Source organism: Mercenaria mercenaria, chromosome 10 (assembly GCF_021730395.1).
Source record: "Mercenaria mercenaria strain notata chromosome 10, MADL_Memer_1, whole genome shotgun sequence".
Classification (NCBI taxonomy): domain Eukaryota; kingdom Metazoa; phylum Mollusca; class Bivalvia; order Venerida; family Veneridae; genus Mercenaria; species Mercenaria mercenaria.
In genome coordinates, this window is record NC_069370.1 from 53,880,837 (window position 1) to 53,905,431 (window position 24,595).

Consider the following 24,595-nt stretch of genomic DNA (forward strand, 5'->3'; position numbering starts at 1 on the left):
CTTTATTTGAAATATTATCTACATATGTATAATTCTATCAGTATGTTCGAGTCTATTCTGAATGGAATAGACATGATTGCTATTAGAACCAATGCTGAAATAAACATTGTATCATAACTTTATTATATATTTATAATCTTTATAGTTTTGAAAATGGCTTATCACTGCAAACACTACCTCTGTTTACTTTAGGTTAATGATGCATTTCATAGGTAGTGTTGAACGTTTAGATAATGGAAAATCTTTATATTAAGATTTTTTTTTTATTTTAGAACAATATCGGTAGCGTAGAGATTCTTTCAGGCATAAGTAATGTGTAAAATATCTCTAGTAGTGTGATTAAGATTATTTGTTACATAACTAGATGTCGTAATAGTATCGCTAAAGTTTGAATTCTGTTCTTTTCTTCTGAGTATCATTTTAATACTGTTTGGTTCTATATTTTGCTGTAGAATCCAGATATATGATGTATGCCATGATTTGTTTTGTTCTTAGAAAACTTTGCATGCCCAAAGAACACTGTTAAATGTCCCGGTAGCTTTTGTTTGCCATTGAAGTTTATTTGTGATGGACAAATACAATGTCCTGGTGGGCAGGATGAGATGGAATGTGGTAAGTACATACCTTACCAAATAGGAACGCATACTACCTAAACGATGCTCCTGAAGAAGTGAAGTACTGAACTTTATATACATACTTCATTTTTCAAATTTTCATGCTAGTAACTTAAATTTTACAAAATTAGTTGTTTATTTACAATAACTTTCCTTTTGGAACTTTTCTAAACGAGTGACATCTAACACAACTCTTACAGCAGCATTTTTAAATAGATATTGTTAATAATGCAAAATCCCTGGCATTTACATGTTCCATATACGTGTGTGTGTGTGCGCGCGCGCGCGCCTGCGTGCGCATGCGCGTGTGCGTGTCATTCACTCTTAATACGTGATTTCATGAACGCCGATGAGATTTAATTAATATATTAATATAAAACCTTATTGAAAATCTTTAAAAAAAAACTCGTTTTTTGATGTATATGTTAGCACGAATCAATACAAAAGCTAAGCGGCAAAATTCAATCTCAGTATTAAATATTAGTTGCAAATTTAATTCATAAAATTTTCATAAAATATTGTAATTTTAGGCCAGTTGTTGAAAACGTAAAACTAGATCGGTGATACTTAACGTTAAAAATCAGTTATTTACTTTTGTAAAATTATATCAAATAAAAAAGTCATGAATTATACTTGTCCTCATAATACGTAAATGAATCAGTATTTGATATTTTGTATTTGGCCTTAATTAATCATATAGTCTTACATATGAGAAAAGCTATTTTTCAAGGCTGTCAGGACGATGATCGTGAAGTTTTACTTCTGTACGATGACACGATAAGCAAAGATGAAAAACAGAAGATACGGAAAATTGCGGCACAGTTTTACACAACTAACAGTATTGTTAGGGAGCTGCGCTATAAGGCTAAGTATCGACCAGACAAATTTGAATTTAACCATCTTATGCTAGATATTTCGGATACAGTCGTTAATCCATATAGCACCACCAATAGGGAGATTATTTGCAACTACTCTATATTAGCATCAGACTTTGTCAACAGAATTAAATTTTCCAAGACAAAGTCGAGAGGGATTTTATATTTCCAAAAATATAATGAATTGGACTCTCTTGATGGGATGATGTTTGAAAACATAAGGTCAACGCCAGAGTTTCTGATATACAGAATCATACAGCGTCCATTTGATGAAATGTTAAATTTTGAAACATATCCAGTTGTTACAGATATAGTGATAAAATCTTTGGCGACATTAGTTGCAGTTGGATCAAAATATTTTCCGGCATTGTGCAAAGGTAAATAAATATCTCTTATTACATACTTATTTGATAACTCCGTTAAGTTTCAATGGAACCTGAAACGTCAGTATTTATCTGTATTAACGTTCAAATTTCATATCGGGTGTGACGTAATTTTTGACGTCAATTTCATTCATGTCGTCGCGTTTAAAAGTTCTTTAACGACGTCATTTTCAATTTCACCCGGGTTGAATAACAAATTTGTATCATTTATATAATAATTTTAGGTGTAGATATGTATGTAATAAAAAGATTATTAGATTTGCATCAAGAAATATGCACTCGTTCTTTCGCGGAATAATATTGCGCTCCTAAAGTCGCGCAATATTTCCGCTGCAGAACTCATGCATATTTCTTGATACAAATCTAATAACCTATAATTATCAAATTATGTGAAACCGCCTGCTTGACAAATTTTCAAACGTGTTCAGTTACAAGGAGCTTTTAAGTATATTCATCATTAGTTCAATATTTTTGCGTACTGAGACACTGAGAATGCAAGTTATCTTACAACTTCAACAGGTTCTGACGAGTCACAAGATAATAAACGTTTGTCTTGGTAGAATTTAAAGAACAAATGAATGTCATTACATTTTATACTTTTCAAATTATTGTGTTGAAATATGACCAATATATTATAAATATCATTTTAATCGAAACCAATTGTTTTCAGAAGCAGCAATGATTTATTGCCCAAATGAGTATAAATGCGCGGCAAGTAAGACGTGTATTCCTTTGGTGCAGATATGTGATGGACAAGCACAGTGTTTGCATGGTGATGACGAACTTTATTGTGAATACACATGTCCAGAAAACTGCACATGCGTAGAATATACAACAAACTGCAGTTTCGCTGACATAGACAGTAACACTTTACCTTATGTGCACAAAAACTCCCGTTTGCTTGAATTGAGCGCAAATACCAGACTCCGAGACATACTTGTAAAGCCAGTGTTAAGTTTCCCATATCTTATATCATTGAATATTTCAATGTGTAGCATAGAGGACTTTACCGCATATGCATTTATCGCATTAGCGAATCTGAGGATAATGGACCTTAGCTATAACAAATTAATCAAAATTCCTTCTTTCGCATTTAGCGGACTGAGTAAACTAAAAATGTTGAACTTACTAGGAAATGGGGACATACATATATTTGAGCCGAATTCAATGACCGGTCTACCCAGTATAAGAAACATTGAAATTTCAGGTGCGAATATTTATAAAATTTCTTCTAACACATTCGCTGGTTTAGATCTTGATGAATTAAAATTGTCTGATGACAATATACATGAAATGGAAGACAACGTATTCTCAGGTATGAATGTGAAAATCATCGACATGGAAAACACTAAAATAACAATCTTCAATAAAGGTTTATTCCGCGGTGCATCAGGAATAACTTCCTTACATACACATGCATTTAAATATTGCTGTGTTCGTCCGAACTATTTAGCAGATGCAGACTGTTTTCCTGCAAAAGACGAATTTTCTTCATGTGCAGATTTGATGCGGGTTTCTGCACTCCAAACAATGCTTTGGTTTATCGGAATACTCGCACTGATTGGAAATATTTTGTCTGTTATTTACCGTTTAGTCTACGACAGAGAAAGGCTGAAACTGGGTTTTGGAATATTTGTGACAAATCTTGCTGTAGCAGATTTCCTGATGGGAATTTATCTAATACTCATTGCAGTAGCGGACGCCGCATACCGTAATAGGTCTGGCCTTTTTTTTTAATTTCAATACTTCAGTCTGTGTCAATACGGCAGTTATGTTTGCTTGCTTTTTAAGTTGTTTGTGCTATTCAGTATATATTTATATTTTCTATGATACAATAAGTACCTTCCTACATCAGTATCATAATAAATCCGTTCAATGCAAAAGGAACATCCCTTTAAAATTAAATGTGAACATACCACACTTTGAACACAACAATTCGATTCCTACTAAGATGGAAATTACTACATTGAAACGTATATCTCATATTTACAGATTCGGCTTAAATGTCATTTATGCCATTTTATCCCTCGTTTTGCAATTTTTTAAGAACTAAAACTACTATATATATCGGTTATTCAACAGCAAACGTTCTTACTGAGCGACACAGTGCATGCTTTCTATGAGCAACGTCTAGAAATTCACGTTTTGCATATTCCAACAAGCACGGCAAATCATGTTGTGTGATTTCTAATATAAACAGTTGTCGAAATTAACTTAACATGAATACAATCAGAGCAACTATTATCATTTTTGTTTAGTTATGTTTTAGCTATAACAGTACCAGTACGTATATGTCTTTGCAGGTATATTTTTATGGATGACTACTGGAGGAATAGCATCTGGTGTACATTAGCTGGATTTCTATCCACCGTTTCGTCAGAGGCCAGCGTTATCTTTCTGTGTCTTATTACATTAGACAGGATTTTAGTCATTAAGTATCCATTTGGTCAAGTGCGTTGTAACATGAAAATTGCTGGAATCTGTTCAGGTATTGCCTGGGTGATTTCAGGGTCCGTCGGCCTGATACCAATTTTATATAAAGATTACTTTCAGAATAAGTTTTATTCAAAATCAGGCATTTGCATTGCATTACCGTTAACCAGAGATCGGCCACCAGGATGGTTATACTCTATCACCATCTTTGTCGGATTTAACTTTGTTACATTCTGTTTATTAGCCATTGGACAGGTCATTATTTATTCGGAAATTAAAAAGGCAACCTCGGGAATAAGACGGATTACAAGACAGGATAAAACTGGGTCAGCACGACGGAGAGAACTTACTGTGGCACGAAATCTTTTGCTTGTTGTAACCACTGATTTTCTCTGCTGGTTTCCTATCGGTTGTATGGGTAAGCATGCTGATAATTCTATCAATCAAAGTGCTATATTTTTTATTTTTAATTGTCATATAGTTCTGGACTGATTGAATGGTGAACATCACTTGCCTGTTAAATAGCTGGCCTCTGGTGATAGATGACAATAGTTGCACCGTCACATCTAACATAAAGGGAAGATATTCATATAAGCACAATGTTTTCAGCAAAGCAAGGGTTACATTTCATGTGTGCATATTCAATGTGTATCTTTCTTCCACCTGCAGCGGAATAGAGTTTATCTTTTAAATTATTATTCGTATGTTGTCGCCCGAGAACAGAACACCAAAGCTATGATTGCCAAAGGGAAAATATATTATACAGTTATTGACTTATGTTTCGGTCAATACGAAACATAAGTCTATAATTGTTATATTATATGCCCTTCTCACATTAATTCATTTGACTGGCCCATATTTCATACATATAAGAAAAAGTGATATCACAAGAGTCATTATCACTTTTGCAGGTCAATATCGCTTTTTGCGGACCCACGCGTGCACTCATTTCGACCAATCAAATGAGCGCATTTGAGAAGGGTATATAATATTGTAAATTATGATTCAACACCTTATGCTATGTATGTAGGAAATAAAACTGTTTGTATATTTATATCAACTTTGTGAATTATATCTGCCCATTTGTTGGGAGATATGTTGGTATATTTGTCTGTTTTTATGTTTTAAAGTGTTCTCGCTGTCCATATGCAAAGCCCCACTCGTTTGGCTGATGTTACTTTTGTTGCTTACGTTGATGTCACTTCTGTGATTCCATTCAAAATGATAAATTTCATAAATTTGTAAGCCAGAAGAATTTACAAAATATGCAAAATAAGTATTGTACATGTGACTTAATTGTCGCAATAATGTAATGAAATATAGTTTTTAACAACCTTTTTCAATTATTAATTGTCATTTTAGATTAGGTAAATGCTTTGTTGTCTCTCTATCTCATAAACGGACTTAGTAGATATATAGTGCATTATTAAACAGAGATAATATTATTATAAAAATAGAATTAAGTCTAGTTGTGAAGCAAATTGTCGGTATAAATATGAGAATATATAAGAAAATAATAAATTAAATTTGTAGGAATGTCTATAAGGTTAATGAAACTTTTAATTTTGAATATCAAATAATCTAGTATAAATGTTGGCTCGTCCGTCTGTCATATTTTGTGTCCTAAGCATGACTGAGATTAGATTCAGCATGTACGAAGGTTGCATGAAAGAGTTCGGTAGGCCGAAGTTACTGTCACAGATGAAGTTCAAATGTTAAATTTCGTGTCCATTTGCATAACTTAATAACTATTTAAGGTATTTACTTTACACTTCACTTGTAGACAGCTGGTGATAAAGCAATTTTCAAAGTGTATGAGACGAGTCAGTTTTTTAAAGGTCAAAGTCACAAATTGAGCTTAAATATCAAATTTGTCCGTCATATTTCGTGACCGGAGCATAACATAATAAACGTTTAACGCTCATAAACCTGGTCGATAGGTTAAAGGTCAAGGTAACAGCAAGTGTATCTGTCAGTCATATTTCTTGTCTGGAATATAACTTAATAACAATTCGAGGTATTGAATTCAGACTTGGCATTAAGGTAGTTGGCGGTTAGAAGATGTGCAGATGTGCAGAATGCATGAACTTGGTAGGTAGGTTAAAGGTCTAGGCAAATAAATAAACTTTAGTGAAAAAAACTGTCCATTTTATTTTGTGTCTGGAGCATAGTTTCAACACAATTCACGATATTGACTTTAAACTTATGTGCATCCCCACACTTGAAAAGAAAAAATACTTTTAGTTCCTTCTGCCTTAGTATTTCGTCACCATCGGCGCAAAACATCCACCGCCACTTTACATGACCCCCTTCAACACACCCACAAAAAGGTCTTTAAATTTCCTTTCCATCTCCTCTGATTTATTGCGCTGTCCTTGTTTCAGAAAGGCAAGTCGATATTAAAACAAACAAACAAAAAGAGTTCTCATGGAGAAAGTATACTTAATACCAAAATATAGATATCACCTGTTAGGGGTCATTATGATGTGCATATATGTTTTTAAAAACAGCTCTTTTCGATTTGAGTTGATTGAATAAAGTTGTATACAAATTCTGATGCAATTTTCATTTCTAATTTTAATGCAAACAACTTGTAACACAACCTTTCATGGTAATATGGATGAATATTGCATCTTTTCGGATTATTTGAAGCAGTATTGGGAGACATATACTTTTAACTGTAACAGGTTTCAAGCAGTATTTGTTTTAATATTAGGAACGATGGCATTGTCCGGTCACGTGATTCCCGGTGAGGTGTATGCCTGGACGGCTGTATTTATACTTCCAGTAAATTCTGCGCTAAATCCAGTTCTTTACACGTTAACAGCTATTCTCGGAAAGAAAGTAAGTATTACATCGGTACTCAAGTGATTTATTTACAGTTATGACATGATGATACCTTTAAAAGGACCCTGAAGAGGGCACGTGCTAAATATCATTATTGAAATAATGCATCTATATTTAATGTACTGATGCGTTATTGACCATATCAAGTTTCTAGTTTTCTGACATATGGGTTGTTTCATAACAGCAAATGGCTATTATTTAATTGTTCAGGTGACCGAGAGGACAGTCGCTATAGAAATATCAAGATCTGATCTTAAATTCAGTACTCAATTTGCCTTATATATAGTAAAGAATTTGAAAGTTTTCGAGACGCGTAAATATAAGATGGTATTTGAATAAAAATAAATTATTTAAAACGTTTCAAAAGGACAAGGAATAAAAAATGTCTAACAATTTGTATATTATAAAACAGAAAGAGCACGTGCAACATGATGTACAGCAAGTTACATCCAGCAACGTGCCTCGCAGAGGTATGTGGAACGCTTTGTTATATATTTCATTTTATAGCCTACAAGTAGTTATTGTTAACAAATGACATTTACCTACATTTGTATTTCAAATGGTCTTGAATAAATCTATAAACTGACTTTAAGGATGTACGAGCGTTTATTTTTTCAGGATATCCGCCATTTTGAAAAATGTTTCTTCGAATACAATCTGACTAAAGTACATCTCCTATTACGCTACGCATAGGATCTGACAACGAGCTATTGATGGCCTCGTTCTGACAACCCTTCCGCTAGCCAATCAAAAGCTAACTTACAACATTCTGCAAGCTTTAAAAAGCCTTGGTTTTTGATATCAACAATTTTTATGTCGAAATATGTCAGATAGCTGGTTAGCTCAGTCAGTAGGGCACTTGCTCTGTAAGCGAGAGGTCCCGGGTTCGAGCCCTGGATTAACTGCAAATTTTTCTTACTCTTTGACATTCGAACAAGTTGTCTGATTGGTTCAAACGAAAATAGATTTGCGAAAATAAAAATAGCAATATTGGAAATCCAAAATATACAGAAGACGAATGTGAATGGGTCGTTCTCAGATCTTCGTTTAGAAGATCAAGTACTTTAGTCAGATTGCTTCGAATATAGCTTTCTAACAAAAGTTTTGCCAAAAATTAATGCTAAATAATTAAAATATGGCTAATAATGTACCATTTAACCAAAAAGATTCTAATTTTTGCAAAAAAAAGTTTTCACCCTTATTTTTTGCTGGCATTTGCCTAAAATTGACGCAAGATTTACAATGGGGTAGAGGTAGGTAATTTCAAATATCTATTAAAGGAGATTAGGTTTGGTTTTGATATTTTCCTGACTGATACATATAATGTTAAGCTATAATTGAAGTAAAAGTATTTATGATAGCACTTTATATTATCTAGAAAATATGAATTAAAACAAAAGGAACAAAAAATTTCAAGATTCACCAGTTTTTATCATTTTTTAAATAAATCTCTTAGATGCACGGTGATCCAAACTTTTTTTCTTTCCATTTTGAAGCATTTTGTTGTGCCATTAAAGCTGCAAAATATTTTGAAAATCTTATCGTCCGAACTATTCGTAGATCTAAATACGTTTTTTTCCATTGAAAATAAAGCGGTGGGGTAATTATGGCAACATGTAAAAATGAAAGAGATTTGTTAGTGACATTTATGCTTATACAATACTGACATCACCTTATATTCATATTGACCTGTAAGGCCTGAAATCCCTATAACTTTAAGTGGGATATTATATGTTTTATAAAGTACCAGCATTTTTCAAATTTTACAAAATTTCAGAAATGCTGTAACAGTGGGTCAAGAAAATGCCCTAAAAAATTAAAACGAGCTCGGTGACCTGTGTTTTTTCTTCTCTTGTTTGTCTTGGAAACTAATGTTCTTCAAGCTCACAGAGTATGAAAAAATTCTTGAAGTTAAAAAAAAATCGTACCTACATCCTTAGATAAAAGATTGAAAATAATCATTTCGTAAGCGTTTTATGTATGCACACTTGTTAATAAAATAATTAGTAATACACTGTGTTGTAACTACACTGGTGACCATATGCTTGAATTTTCCAGTATCGACATTAACATGTGATTAAGACAACATGATGCAAATCTGTGCTTTTTATACCTTTAAACATTACCTTTTACTGGACTGTTTTAATTTCCAGACGCATTCCATGATATAAATATAAATGATATAAAATTGCCCTAGAATTAATCAGCAAATGATAACCTGTGGAGATTATAAACCTGAGGAAATTATGACCTGTAGACGCGAAATCGACAGTTTTCGTTGATGTTAGGATTCAGTAAATTGTATTATGACAAAAAGTTTAGAAAGACAATGTTTGATATTTTATGCAAAAAATAATACCATCTGATGTCAGTCATACAAAGCAATGGTGAAAGGGACTTTTTATCCAAACTTGTAAATTCCTGTTTTGGTATACTTTTTGTTATACGTGATTTGAAGAGTAATGATTGGATAAACCATATCATAATTGATGCATAATAATACCAGAGATTATTGTGGGAAATACTTACTTCCTATTAATCGAAACATTTTGACTTTATTAATATCAAAAGCATAGTGTTGAAATATCTGACCGAAAACTGAACTATTTAGGAGGAGTTAGGGGCTGTATTTCTGCTACAGTGTAAAAAGTATTTTGATCGCCATACAAATGTAAAAAGTGTTTCTCTGTGGATATATAAGTGTTGCTTAACACTGTCTGATAACATAGCCTGAAAAGACATAGAACATATCTTCAAACAATTGCTGCATCCAAATGTTATTTGTTTAGGGTCTCCATATTGGACAGATGGAAACATACGGTTACCAGTGTACCATGCAGCAAATAAGTTATACTTATTAGTTCAATTAGTCTATGCTCAAAGCTTGGTGATTTGTCATAGCAATTGTGGTGTGTGTAATATGTATACACAAAATTCATTCCATTTACTTCAAGATTAAGTGAGAGGGGAGGGTTTAATTATCAACGCAATAGAGAACAATAACTAACAGTGCAGGTATTGAATATCCGCACTGTCTGGGTTTTTTTGTGGAGAATAAACAAACTAAATAATAAAAAAGAACATCTTTTATTTCAAAGATACAAACTGTATTGTTCAGATTTATAAACATATACTGTTCGGCAGAAGCTGGTGTCGTTTTGACTTTATAAATCCAGTTTTGCTTAAATGTTTGGTGTCTAATTTATATGTCGTCAACGGTAAATCAATAGTCATTGAAATTAACTACATCCAAATACGTGCAAGCTAAGTTTAAAATCATACTTTTGCTAAAAACTTTGATTTTACACCACCGTCAAAAGTTAAATATACGCCAGTGAAATTAACTACATCTGAACGCGGTGTAAGCTATACAAACACCGACTTGGTGTGTTTACCCTTAACAGATTTAACTTCGGCATTTGGCTTCGAGTTTGATTTTCCTTTTTGTTTCACGTTTACAGCACTTCGACTCAGTGACGTCATTTTCAGTCGTATTAGGATCAAGCACATTAGAAATAATTTACGAATTTTATCAGAGGATCGTTTTTACTTTCGTACTGCGGTTGTAGACCTATGACCAGTTCTAGACATTATTACTTGTTAATCAATTCCAGAATCATACAGAGCGGTAGCACAGATCCGCTTTCCACTATGATTTGAATAATTTCCCTTTAAGCCTCCTTTCTCAGCTATCTCCTTCATGAAACATTCAAGTTTGTTGACTCCTACTGACTGGTTTCCACATCGAATCATGTTGCCAGGTAGCCCAGGTAACGGTCCTCTGTAGAAATCAAATCCCCTTTGTTGCCAAAGGATTTCAGATATTTTTCTAAATGGGTCACCATATACCTTGGACCTGTGAAATAAAACAGTGATGAGAAGTGTATCAGAACGAATATAGATAATATACATATTTTATCAATTTTATTTTAAGCTCGTGAAAACTAATGCTTTACGCCTTGTTTCTTAGTAAATAAAAATTTCATTGATAACAACAGCTAAATAAACGATTTTAATTAAAACGACGGGTACATCTTTGAAACATACCTGCTTCCTCCCAATGTTTAATTTACAAAAATTATGTTTTAAACTGCAAGATTAGCATTCTGAAATGTACGTATTTAACAATTTTGGTAAATTTGTTCCGTAACTTTGAAATATTTGCCATTGATTTATCGATTTTCATTATATATTTTCATTCAAGATTGCCTTAGAAATATCGTAAGATACATGTTTTGGAAATATGTACATGTATATCGATTTGATTTTATTAACACAAAAAAACAAGACAAGATTGACATTTTTACGCTGTCAATTTCTGATAATTTTGAAAAATACTGCTTTTTAATCCGCGCGAGGAGGGATGCACAGTTTATCTGTTTGTCATTTTTATTATAGCTCCGCCTTCATTATTATACCTCTCTATTAATTGCAAGATGCCTGTAGCTTAGGTATAGGGTAGCTAAGCATAACAATATGGTTTTCTAATAGCAGATAAAATATGGAACAAAATATGACAAAGATGTTTCTGTTTGTGAAGAAAGCACCAAAGTTCGCACGAAATTACTTTAAGGTATCCAGAACCCTTCAAGAGAAGGAGACATACTCTATCTTCCCCGGAACCTCCTTTAAATTTAATTTTAAAAAGGGAGGTAAAAATGTCTTGATTAAAATAGTTTTTCCTTTAAGTGGATTATATAGTAAGGTTTTATATGAAATTAGTAAATAAACTGGTAACCCAACAGCATGGTTTTCGGGCTCTCATAAATCTGTACATTAGAACGGATAATACTGGTTGACACTGCAATTACAATGTATATCATATATGTCCTATAGTATATTCCGTTTTCGATGTAACTCATTGAAGACTTGGAGCGGTCTTCTGCGCATGCCCGAAAGTGATTATCAGTTGTAGCGCACGGCAAAAATATGCATATTTTTGCATGTCCGCACGCATTTAGTGTACAATATGTATAAAATACTGACTAAAGGTTAGGGTTAGTATTACCATGGTTACAAAATATATACATTTAAGGTATTTTTCGTTCAAATTTAGTTAATCCGGTATGTACCGGAGTCTGTAATATATACCGGCACTCCAAGTCTGCATTGAGTCACAGTCTTCCGTTTTATACCAATCTTGAGATAGAAGTGGTCTATTTGTAATACTATATTCTAACCGTTGCTGGGTACCAGTGTTGTATTCATATTGTTATATTAGCGGTATTTGTGTTGGGTACCAGTGTTGTATTCATATTGTTATATTAGCTGTATTTGTGTTGATATGGGCCTGTGGCCATTATCAAATAAATAAATTGCCATTGTCATATGATCTAAACATGGATAACATATTACTGACATGGACCGACAACCATTTGGTATTGACAAAGTTTGTCCATTAATACTCCTATTTCTTTGTCTTGGTATTTGCATAACTGTCCACCTACTTGTATGCATTATGTTCTATTTCATTGGCTATGATACAAAACAGATAGCGAGAAAAAAACTCGGGTATCTGATTTATTCCCGGGGGCTACGCCCCTTCGAATAAACCTGATATCCTTATGTTTTATTCTCTTTCTATAACACAATAAATTGACTCTTAATCATCTTAGCGCATTCGCTAGGAGAATGAAAGTAACAAATGGCTTCACCCGATACACAGTGCACATTTAAGGCATCAATTGTTATAAAGAATTACTTTGTATGTGTTCATGCCTAATGATAAGTTTTAATCATAACAATGTACCCAGCATTAGTGCTTACTTAACTTTGAATTGCAGGATTTCTCCCATCAATCGGACGGCTTTTTATCCGTTTTGAGAATGAGACTACAAATTCGGGAATGGTTAAATATTTAACACGATGAAACATAATTTTCTGTGTTTTAAACATTAAAAAGGCATACAAAATCTACTCTTTCAAATGAAGTACTTCGAAGTTAATTCGAAATTTCTGATTAACCATCAATGGTAATTTGCCGGCATTCAAATATTCCTCAAATATGATTAAAAATGTGCATTTCTAGCTTATAAGCTGAATTAATTTTCATTTATATTGATCTCATTATTTCCATCTTGTAAATTTTTCGCTATAGCATCATGGAAAATTGTGTGCCATAGGTCTGAAATTATCCTGTTGTCAAACAGTTTACTGGGAATATCAAGCAAGCCGTTTGCAAATCCTCAAACAGAGTCGGCTTAAAAGCGTTTCAGTGTACAAGAATAAATTTTCAGCTATGCAATATAATGTTGATATGAAAAAGGAAAAGTACAATACTTTTTTTCATCTCAAATTACATTGCATAGCTAAACAGTCTATCTTATCCTATAATGTAAACATTTTTGCTAGAGATCATCATGCAGTTAAATATTATAATCGTTCATATAAACATTGTAATATGAATAAGCAATTTGAATATTGATGAACATTGTTTATGCATCGAATTTTATATTTATATTTCCAGTGAAGACAACGCTCAGATTATTTCGATATGGTCTCACAACGGCAAATAGTCTTAATCAGACATTTGTAAGCTTAGACGATCTTGGCAAACAAGACATCAATCTCACGTCAAAAGATGTTCTAAAAATTGTCAAGAATTTGTCTCGGTGTCTCTACTTGTTACATACAAATTCACTGATGGCGGAGCTAGATAGAAATGTCGTCTTTGTAAGCGTGGAGTACGGCGAGGTTAGTTCAAAATTTATTACAAAAATGAAACGGACAAACACGATATTCTTCGCCTGTTTTGGCGGTTTTACATTATATGTAAATAAGAGTCAATATATACATATCGAATTATCTGTGCTTTACTAAACAGCACTGTTTTAGCTCACTAGAGCCCAGGCTCATGGTGAGCTATTAGGATCACTCACCGTCCAGCGTCCGTCGTCCGTCCGTAAACTTTTACTTTAAACGACATCTCCTCATAAACCACTGGGCCAATTTCACCCAAACTTCACAGGAATGTTCCTTGGGTGAAGCTCTACAAAAATTATTCAAAGAATTGAATTCCATGCAGAACTCTGGTTGCCATGGCAACCGAAAGGAAAAACTTTAAAAATCTTCTTCTCAAAAACCAGAAGCATAGAACTTAGATATTTGGTGTGAAGCATTGCCTAGTAGACCTCTACCAAATTTGTTCAAATCATGAGCCCGGGGTCAAAATTGGTCACTTGATTTTACATAGGAAAATTTTAAAAAATCTTCTTCTCAAAAACCAGAAGCCCTAGAGCTTAGATGTTTCACATGTAGCGTTGCCTAGTGAACCTCTACATAATTTGTTCAAATTATGACCCCCGGGGTCAAAATTGACCCCGCCCCAGGGGTCACTTGATTTTACATAGGGAAATCTTCAAAAAAAATTCTAAAAAATAAACCAGAAGCCATAGATCTTAGATATTTGACATGTAGCATTGCCTAGTGAACCTCTACAAAAAATTTCAAATCATGACCCCCGGGGTCAAATTGACCCAGCCCCATGGGGTTACTTGTTTGTACATAGAAAAATCTTCAAAATTTTCTAAAATTAAACCAGAAGGCCTAGAGCTTAGATATTTGACTTGTAGCATTGCCTAGTGGACCTCCACAAAATTTTTTCAAATCTTGACCCCCCACGGTCAAATTGACCCAGCCCCAGGGGTTACTTGATGGTACATAGGGAAATCTTCATAAATTTGCTGAAAATAAACTAGAAGGCCTAGATCTTAGATATTTGATATGTAGCATTACCTAGTAGACTTCTACAAACATTGTTCAAAACATGACCCCCGGGGTAAAATTGGCCCCGCCCCAGGGGTCACTTGATTTTACATAGGAAAATCTTCAAAAATTTTCTAAAAATAAACCAGAAGGCCTAGAGCTTAGATATTTCACATGTAGCATTGCCTAGTGGACTTCTACAAAATTTGTTCAAATCATGACCCCCGGGGTCAAATTGATCCCGCCCCATGGGGTTACTTGATTGTACATAGAAAAATCTTCAAAATTTTCTAAAAATAAACCAGAAGGTCTAGAGCTCTAGAAAATGTGTTCAAATCATGACCCCCGGGGTCAAATTGACACCGCCCCATGGGGTTACTTGACTGTACATAGAAAAATCTTCAAAATTTTCTAAAAATAAACCAGAAGGTCTAGAGCTCTACAAAACTTGTTCAAATCATGACCCCCGGGGTCAAAATTGACCCCGCCCTAGGGGTCACTTGATTTTACATAGGAAAATCTTCAAAAATGTTCTAAAAATAAACCAGAAGGCCTAGAGCTTAGATATTTGACATGTAGCATTGTCTAGTTGACCTCTATAAAATTTGTTCAAATCGTGACCTCCGGGGTCAAAATTGACCCCACCCCAGAGATCACTTGATTTTACATAGGAAAATCTTCAAAAAAATTCTAAAAATAAACCAGAAGGCCTAGATCTTAGATATTTGACGTGTAGCATTGCCTAGTAGACTTCTACAAAATTTGTTCAAATCATGACCCCCGGAGTCAAATTGACCTCGCCCCATGGGGTTAGTTGATTGTACATAGAAAAAATCTTCAAAATTTTCTAAAAATAAACCAGAAGGCCTAAAGCTTAGATATTTGACGTGTAGCATTGCCTAGTGGACCTCTACAAAATTTGTTCAAACCTTGACCCCCAGGGTCAAATTGACCTAGCTCCAGGGGTTACTTGATTGTACATAGGGAAAACTTCATAAATTTGGTTAAAAATAAACCAGAAGGCATAGATTTTAGATATTTGATATGTAACATTGCCCAGTAGACTTCTACAAACGTTGTTCAAATCATGACCCCGGGGTAAAATTGGCCCCGCCCCAGGGGTTACTTGATTGTACATCGGAAAATCTTCCAAAAAATTTCTAAAAATCATCAGTTTGACATTTGAAACATGTAGCTCATATTTCTCAGGTGAGCGATCCAGGGTCATCATGACCCTCTTGTTTTATGTACACGACAATAAATACTACACACGCTATCAGTAAAATTTGAAATTGGATTGCTAAATGTAAATTAAATGATTTCGATAAGAAATAAGTATTTTAAAAAACGGTAGATAATTACGTGAACATTTTAGAGACATAAAATGCTGGCCGTATAATTGCTGTCTTGTCCCATTCTTATTCAAATTTGCTGATGCTTATACGGTATTTTACAGGTTACTTGTGACGTGCAAATTAGGCAAGACCCGACACAGTGCTCTACTAACAAACTGCAAAAGGATAATATGTCTCAACTAGGACAAGTTGTTCGATGCCTGCTGGTAATGTTGCAGAAGAATAAAAGAGGAAAATGTGCATGATATAGTATTAATAAGCAGTGTTTGGGAAGTTCTTAAACATAACATTGATTTCCAGAGGGTTCTACAAATATTTTGTAAAATATGTCACATCAACTTTGTTCATAGAGTCTAATGGTACATGATGTAGGACTGAAATACCGGTTCCGTATGTTTTTTATTGGTGTCATTAATGGGTTTTACGGCGCATGTGTTTATTGTATTCAACGGTGAACATTACATTTCTTAGAAGGGTATTTCAGATAAACAATTTTGCGACAGCTTGGAAATTAAGTACTTTCTTTAAATAATTATATTGATTTGTATATAAGATATAAATATAGCCTTTTTCTCATTTCCATTATATTACTTAGGTATCCTTGGCGATAATGTCAATATTTCAATTTTTGAGAAACTCCCTTTTTAATATTTTTTTGTTTAAATGTTGTCTGTGTAGGTTTCTCAAACAAACATGGTACTGCAATATAGTTTATATGATACTTTTGAATATATACATATTTGTTTTTAATTTCTGTAGTTGAACGATTCACTGTTACTGTATGTGATTATACCGTTAGATATTGTGATGTGTTTTGTACCGTTATGGTAGATAAATTTTATTCTTGACCATTATCCTTTTTATATATAAATCATTTAAAGTTGTTTTCTAATTAATGTAGTATTGTGATCGACACGTATTTATATTTCAATTTTAACTATTATTACACTTTTAGAATAATTTGATTTTTATGTATATATTTTTCAATGCGAGATTGTATTGTTTCTATACAGATATTTTATGCGAGGGATTGATTGATTGATTTATTTCGGCAAAGGAAAACATATAATGGTTTACAAAACATTCTTATAATGTTAAAATTCTAACATATTGAAATATTAAATAAATAAATGAATAAAAATGGATAAATAAATAAATATTAAATAATACAAAATTAAACCATGATATGCATCCAATACCAAGGATAACACAAAAAAGCGCCAGCGCTTGTTTCCATTGTGGGAGAAGTATAAACATGTTTGGTATTGATTTATCTGGTTGATAGTACCTTAAGATAATTAGAGACTGTCTCAAATGTGCATGAATGTTTGTCTCTAAGTATCGTAATAGACTCCGAAATTACAACTCAAAATAAGGTCGAATTCAATATGTTACCGTCGACCATCAATACGGAAATGTTCCGAAAAGCAACATAATATGCACATTTTATTCAAAATATTAGCCGACATCTGTACTATAAAAAGTTCTACAAAAAGGTTATCGTTGTCATATTTCGGTGTACAGTAAACTTTATTTGGGATCAGCCGACCTTCAGTTATATACAAAATGAACCTAAGAACAGTTCTTAAGGTCTAGAATGACGGTTTTACATAAAAAGGAACAATATAAAATTATCTAGTCAGTTTGATTTTACAAGTACCATCTTGTTGCCATACCGAATATTGCCCTATGATAGCCCTCCAGATGGTTAAACACCATTAGTACCTCACAGAGGTTAAGAAATGCTACACGTATTGTTTTCATGCATTTGCACACTGTCCGAGTACCAAACTACACATAAAAATGTTTATTTAAGTTTTCAGCCAATATTACCTTCTGGTTAGCCGCAATTTGCAAAGATGTGCTAACTTGGAACACAATGTACATGCTTTATACATTTTTGGAGAAAGGTATGTGTGATCAGTGAACGATTGAATTATTTACCCTTTCAAGGATGACGTCTCACAAAATGTTCCCAACACTGCTAAAACAAATCTCATCTGTATTTTTAATTACTAATCATTGTGACTATAACCTTGTCCGACATCAGTACATCTAGTAACTTATTAACTTTAGATAATGGCTAAGTGTCTGTTGGCCGGACCTAGAGGTTAACTGTGTGTCTAGAGTTCCGATAGCCGATAAAGGATTTCTTCGACAAAAGGTAGCACTATTTCTCTGAACAATATACTAAATCAGGAGCATCGACTTACTGAAGTTAACCCGCCCGCTTGGCTCAGTAGGTAGAACGTCGGTCTACGGATCGCGGGGTCGTGAGTTCGATCCTCGGGCTGGGCGTATGTTCTCCGTGACTATTTGATAAACAACATTGTGTCTGAAATCATTAGTCCTCCACCTCTGATTCATGTGGGGAAGTTGGCAGTTACTTGTGGAGAACAGGTTTGTACTGGTACAGAATCCAGGAACACTGGTTAGGTTGACTGCCCGCCGTTACATGACCGAAATAATGTTGAAAAACGGCGTTAAATCCAAAACAAGCAAAACAAAATTACCGAAGTTAATTTCCTTGCCAACAGCGGCCTCTAAGTACAATTTACCAACAGTTTTAGGACGGATTACACCAAACCGGAAGTGACTACTCAGTGTTACATGTGAAGTAATCCAAAATGTAGTTCGATGCTATGGATGAAATATGTTGTAATGAGTGACATGAGGAGGTGACAGTTAAATTTTTGGCTTATGTTTATTGCTTATAGTATTGAGAATAGATCTAGACCATTTTCATTGTAAATTTCTTGGAATAAGTTTTATTCTTTGCGAAAAATGTCTACCTACGCGTAATTGCTAAACGGCTGTTTTCATGGGGGCATTTTTAGAGGGTGATGTTTGTCAGAACAGATTATTTTTCTTATATACAAATAACATGTCAATATTTTTGTATTTTTGATAAGAAGACATGTTATACTAAATGACCATATATGGTTTTCATATCATTGAAATGCTGTAAAGTGCTGAAAATGAGGTCTGAATGTTTTGTTATTAATATGAAATAAATAAGGAATTGAATTGGTAGAATGTAACCTTTTTAGCACTCTGACATTATCGCAAATGCATATGAAAGAAGACTTAGACCAGTTCTCCAAGCATGATGGAGTATCTAAGGTGTTAAACTGTCTGAAAGTGTATCCCTTTTCTTGGTTCATATTCAAGAATACAAAATATATTGCCAGTATGCAGTAAAATAAACATGTTTATGCTGAACAACAAGTTTTATATGTTGTAGTGATATTCAGTTTCATGTAAAAACATCCATCTAACCGTTTTTTAAGACATTTACATCCGAAGTGTTCCAGAGATAAGACAAAAGGTTATTAAAAGGGTAGTTACAATCAGTTACTTTTTCAATTAAATACTGAACATATATTTTTTTTATTTTACATTACATATAATTGTAAATTAATTGTATTGTTTGTAAGATAGTATGCGTGTAAGTATTTAATTCGTTCAAACAAGGAGTAAACCTGTATACCCTGCTGAAATAGGTTTTCTTGCTTGTCAATATCACTACATAGACGGCTCCCCAAAACAGATTAAAGATGCTGCGATAACATATGAATTATCCTGCACGTGCTTTAATGAAACAGGTGCTGTAAAACTAAATATCTAGACATGCTAAAGTTATTCATTAACATGATTCGAGTCGGGTAAATTTGCTCAATTTAAAACGTGTAAGTGTACTTTTACTGGTAAGGCCATTTTTCACCAACAACATGGAACTACATTTAGAACTACCTCGATCACATGTAACACTGAGAAGTCACTTTCTGTTTGATGTAAATATTCCACAACAACAGACAAGGTGTCAATGGACAAGTTGTTTGTATATTAGATCAAACAAATTCTAACGCTCCTTCGATTGTTTCGCACTATTTGTCATAGTACTGAAAGTACATTTATGTAATTCTTACGCATTCAAACAAATATACCAAACATATTTTAAGTGTTCCGCTAAACCATTGGAATCAGCATAGAAACATTTGTAAGTCTTACAACACTACCAATATTTAAATCGACATGAAAACTGAAATAATTTCAAATATTTTCATATTTTATAAACTGCCGATTGGCAGTATCCTTTCTTTCATTTTTATCCTTTTTTTTTTTCTTTTTTGGCTGAATTTTCTTAAACTGATCTTCATTAAACAAAAATAAGAACAGTGGAAATCTCCAAACCGGTGAAAATAATGCACTGTTACTGGCTTCAGAGTTTAGTAAATTATAACCAGTTTTGTCGCTGCTATTGGTTGAAAGAAATAAGTTTCATTTAGTTTTTTTCAATGTTAAATCTTTCAATCAGACAATTTTTACTTCCTATTTCATAAAATACTAGTAATAATGTTTCATTGCTTGGGATATATTCTCGGAAACTATTTTGTGTCACTTCAATACTTGCAATACGTTGAATTGTTCTTGGAAATTAGGGTAGTTAGCAACTATGTTCAGCATAGGTTGCAACATAGCTCATATTAAAATAAACAAAATAGAATAATGCAAAGATTTTATTTCCATTACTCAGTTTTAAAAAGTCACAGAAATATAGATGAATGTGTTGGCCTCACAACAAGTCGATCAGTTACCATTTATAATGATACAGATAGTTCGATTTTGAATTTTCACTGATACATGGTCAAATATCCGATCAGAGGAAGGTGTCTTTTTAACATAATATTCCTGTCCTTGATTCTGCCTTTGCGACCAGTGCAGACAAAGATCAGCCTGCACATCCGTCCGTGCTGTCTGATCATGGTCTGCACTGTTCACTATTCTGTCAGTAAATTGTCAATAAACACCCTTTCGAATAATAAATGGTAGTGCTTAAATTGAATGATGGACCTGTCGATTTTAGATATTTAGCAGGCTAAAGGTTAAAAGACATTCGCAAGATTGGTTGTGACATATAGACATTTATACGTAATTTTGTAGCTTATTATGAAGTTAGATATAACAATTGTGTTATGATTATTACAAAACCCTGCTTTGTTAGTTGTTTCACCATTTTTTATATGTAGCAATAAATTAATTCCTCTATTACTTACGTTTTATGTTTTCATTTATAGAACAAATTAAAAATATCTTTACATTTATTATTTGAAAACCGAGACAAATAGAGATCTCTTTCTCCTCTATTTCAAATTTTATGTTTCGAAGGAACAACCAGAAAGACAGTGAAATCAAAAACATATTGTTAGGTCTTTTTTAAATTGCGCAAAGTATGTAACTCTACCTACAAACATACAAATAGACCCACCCCCGAGTTGACGTGAAATTGACAGATGTCAGGATAGATTATCTCGACATATCGTGTAATATCGTGGCATCTCGGATATTATTAAGACGTCACGCCAGAACTGATTCTGGTCTTGTTGACAAAGTTTCTACCACAGATCACTATTTATGCTACGCTTACCTAAATTTACTATGTGGTACATCTTTATGTAGTCGCAGTAAGGCGACATGCCACTATGTAACGTATCATGTTACTTAAATATAAGTCGTCTTGCCATTTGATTAACATGCTTTTGCTTCCTAAATTTAAACGAGAAAATCGCAAGATGAAAATGTCAACTTACACGAACACAAAAGGCAACATAAAGTATTTCTTGAATCCGTGTGTGTTCCAGACAGACGGACGTGTCTATTTCGGTACGTTTATACAATATTATATAAATTAAAATAATAATTCACGATTTTTTATTGAATCAATTTGTAACCATGAATAGAGTAAAATATAAACATTAGTTTGTGCTAAGAGTGTAGTAACATAGGTATTTGTAAGAAAAGACAGAGGCTTTTCCTTTTGGTCACGTAACCAGACCGCTAGACCCGGGGTTGAAGGGTGCAGTTACCGGACCACTGGGCACCCTACACGTATTTTTTTCAAGATAGACTTCTGTAGTCTTGTTTACCTGATATAATTGCATACTCTTTTTTTTTCAATAGAATTTTTTTATTTGGATTGTGCTCATAACTTTCTGAATTTATCATGAATTTCTGAATTCGCTTCACTGTTAAAGTAAATAACAGTTTCTAATCGAAATCAGCGATAAAATATTATAATCAGTATGTCTTCAGTCCGAGTGAGAAGTCATAAAAAGAAATATTTGCCCTAAAAGCTAAGATATGACAGCAAAGGCCTTTATTATAGCTATATATAATTATAGCCATTGGGGATATTTAGAATATCTAGTGGATAAGGTGTCGGCTGCTAAGTTCAGGGTCGCGGGTTCGAGCCCCACTGGGGTAGCGGCCATGGCTTCTCAGGTGGCACGTACAGTACCAGCTGGTAGGAACTACATTTTGGACTACTTTACTACGCTTGCTGTAATCAGTTTTTCCTCCCTTTGCAGACGTTTTCCATTTGCATTCGTGACGGGAGAATGGAGGAGATGGAAGGTCCTTGTGCTGAATTTAGTAAAACAGAGGTACTAATAAACTTTGATAATGTGGCAGTTGACCTCAATACAATCGACACTGTGTATTTTCCAATACAGGTAAATCCAACGATTGCTTTACAATAGATCTGTGACGGATTATCTTTGAACACCCCTGGACTTATTGGACTCAACTGCCACATTATCAAATCTTATTAGAATATTTTCAGATTGTTTTGTGTTTTTATTATTGGTATCATAAATTTAAAACTTTTGAGAAAGTGGCTTTTTTGCGTGAAAGTGGCACAGTCAGACATTTTACTGTCTAAAGAACAAGACATTTACAGTCAAGTACAAATATCAACTGAGGGGTGAGTTACACATACTTTCTATGCAGGAAATGCAGATAATCTGTAATTATTAAAGGTAGTGTTGACATTTCAACACATTACTTACTACTTAAGATTGCACAACTTATATTTGTGCACTAAATTGGAATAACTGCAGTTCCTGTATATATTGAAGTGCTTATTGTTTTGTTTTTAGGTCAGTAAATGATGTTTTTTAGCTCACCAGAGCACAAAGTGCTCAAGGTGAATTATTGTGGCCGGTCATTGTCCGGCGTCCGTCAACATTTGCCTTGTGAACACTCTACAGGCCACATTTGTGACCCAATCTTATGAAACTTGGTCAGAATGTTAGTCTTGATGATCTCTATGTTCATTTTGAAACTGGGTTATGTGGGGTCAAAAACTAGGTCAGTAGGTCAGATCAAAGGAAAAGCTTGTGAACACTATAGAGATCACATTTTTGACCCAATTTTAATGAAAATTGGTCAGAATGTAAATCTTGATGATCTCTAGGTCAAGTTCAAAACTGGGTCATGTAAGTTCAAAAACTAGATCAGTAAATCAGATAAAAGGAAAAGCTTGTGAACACTCTATAGAGCACCTTTGTGACCCAATCTTTATGAACCTTGGACAGAATGTTAGTCTTGATGATCTCTAGGTAAAGTACGAAACTGGGTCATGTGGGGTCAAAAGCTAGGTCAGTAGGCCAGATCAAAGGAAAAGCTTGTGAACACTCTAGAGGCCACATTTGTGACCCAATCTTTATGAAATTTGGACAGAATGTTTGTCTTGATTATTTATAGGTTAATTTCGAATATTCCCAACAACTTCCTAGACATTGCTCCGGACATGGAATTTTCATTAAATCAAAGGCAATAACTCTAAGAAAAATTGACCAATTAAAAAATATGACGGGCATCATCGAAGTACGTTGGTTCACATTTATTTCAAGTTTCATGAAATTCTACCAGCTTGTTACTGAGAAATGGCTGCAGACGTGGATTTTTCATAAAATCTAAGGGAAATTGACCAATCCAATACAGAACTTTACATTGAAAAGGTGCATAGCTATTATGGTATACTGTGCACAACATTGTAATATGGAAACGACATTGATTTACTACTACGCTTTTTTTAATTAGTTAAACTTGATTTGATGCAGAGCGGGCACTAGTCTAACCCACGACGTCCCATAAGTAGTTTCATCACATTCCGTACCATATTGCAACGAATTGCAAGGTTTTGAGGCGCATTTTTCAAAATAACAGACCAAAATTTATACGACAGCTTGCAAGTAAGTCGTTCTTATCTGTGTTTGTATTCCGATGTAAGTAATACGTAACGATCTAGAAGTTTTGGTTTTACATCGCTGACAATGTGTTGATGGAATTCTTACGTCAGAAGTGTTCCGTAGGAGTAGGAAGGGAGTTAACTGCATTTCTCCTTATGAAAAACATGGAAAGATTAAATAGGCAGTTCGGATTTAGACACACTTGTCAATTAATGAGCGGCTAATTCCAAACATTGAAAGTTTTTAGAGTTAGAGACCACCATTTTTTAAGGTCACAGACCACCAATTACTAAGGTCACAAACCACCAATTTTTTAAGGTTAGAGACCATCAATTTTCTAAGGTCATAGGC

General features: G+C 33.8%; 1 protein-coding gene across 1 annotated transcript; it reads left to right on the top strand.

Annotated features, from left to right (window-relative positions):
• The first annotated feature begins 333 nt into the window (after nucleotides 1–333).
• LOC123560296 (G-protein coupled receptor GRL101-like) lies at nucleotides 334–19,973 on the top strand. Its single transcript, XM_053553112.1, has 8 exons — nucleotides 334–612; nucleotides 1,345–1,866; nucleotides 2,543–3,590; nucleotides 4,176–4,723; nucleotides 7,022–7,149; nucleotides 7,565–7,622; nucleotides 13,619–13,845; nucleotides 16,313–19,973. Exons 1-8 carry the CDS (start codon nucleotides 603–605, stop codon nucleotides 16,454–16,456), a joined length of 2,685 nt encoding a protein of 894 aa, XP_053409087.1. The 5' UTR covers nucleotides 334–602; the 3' UTR covers nucleotides 16,457–19,973.
• The last annotated feature ends 4,622 nt before the right edge of the window (nucleotides 19,974–24,595 follow it).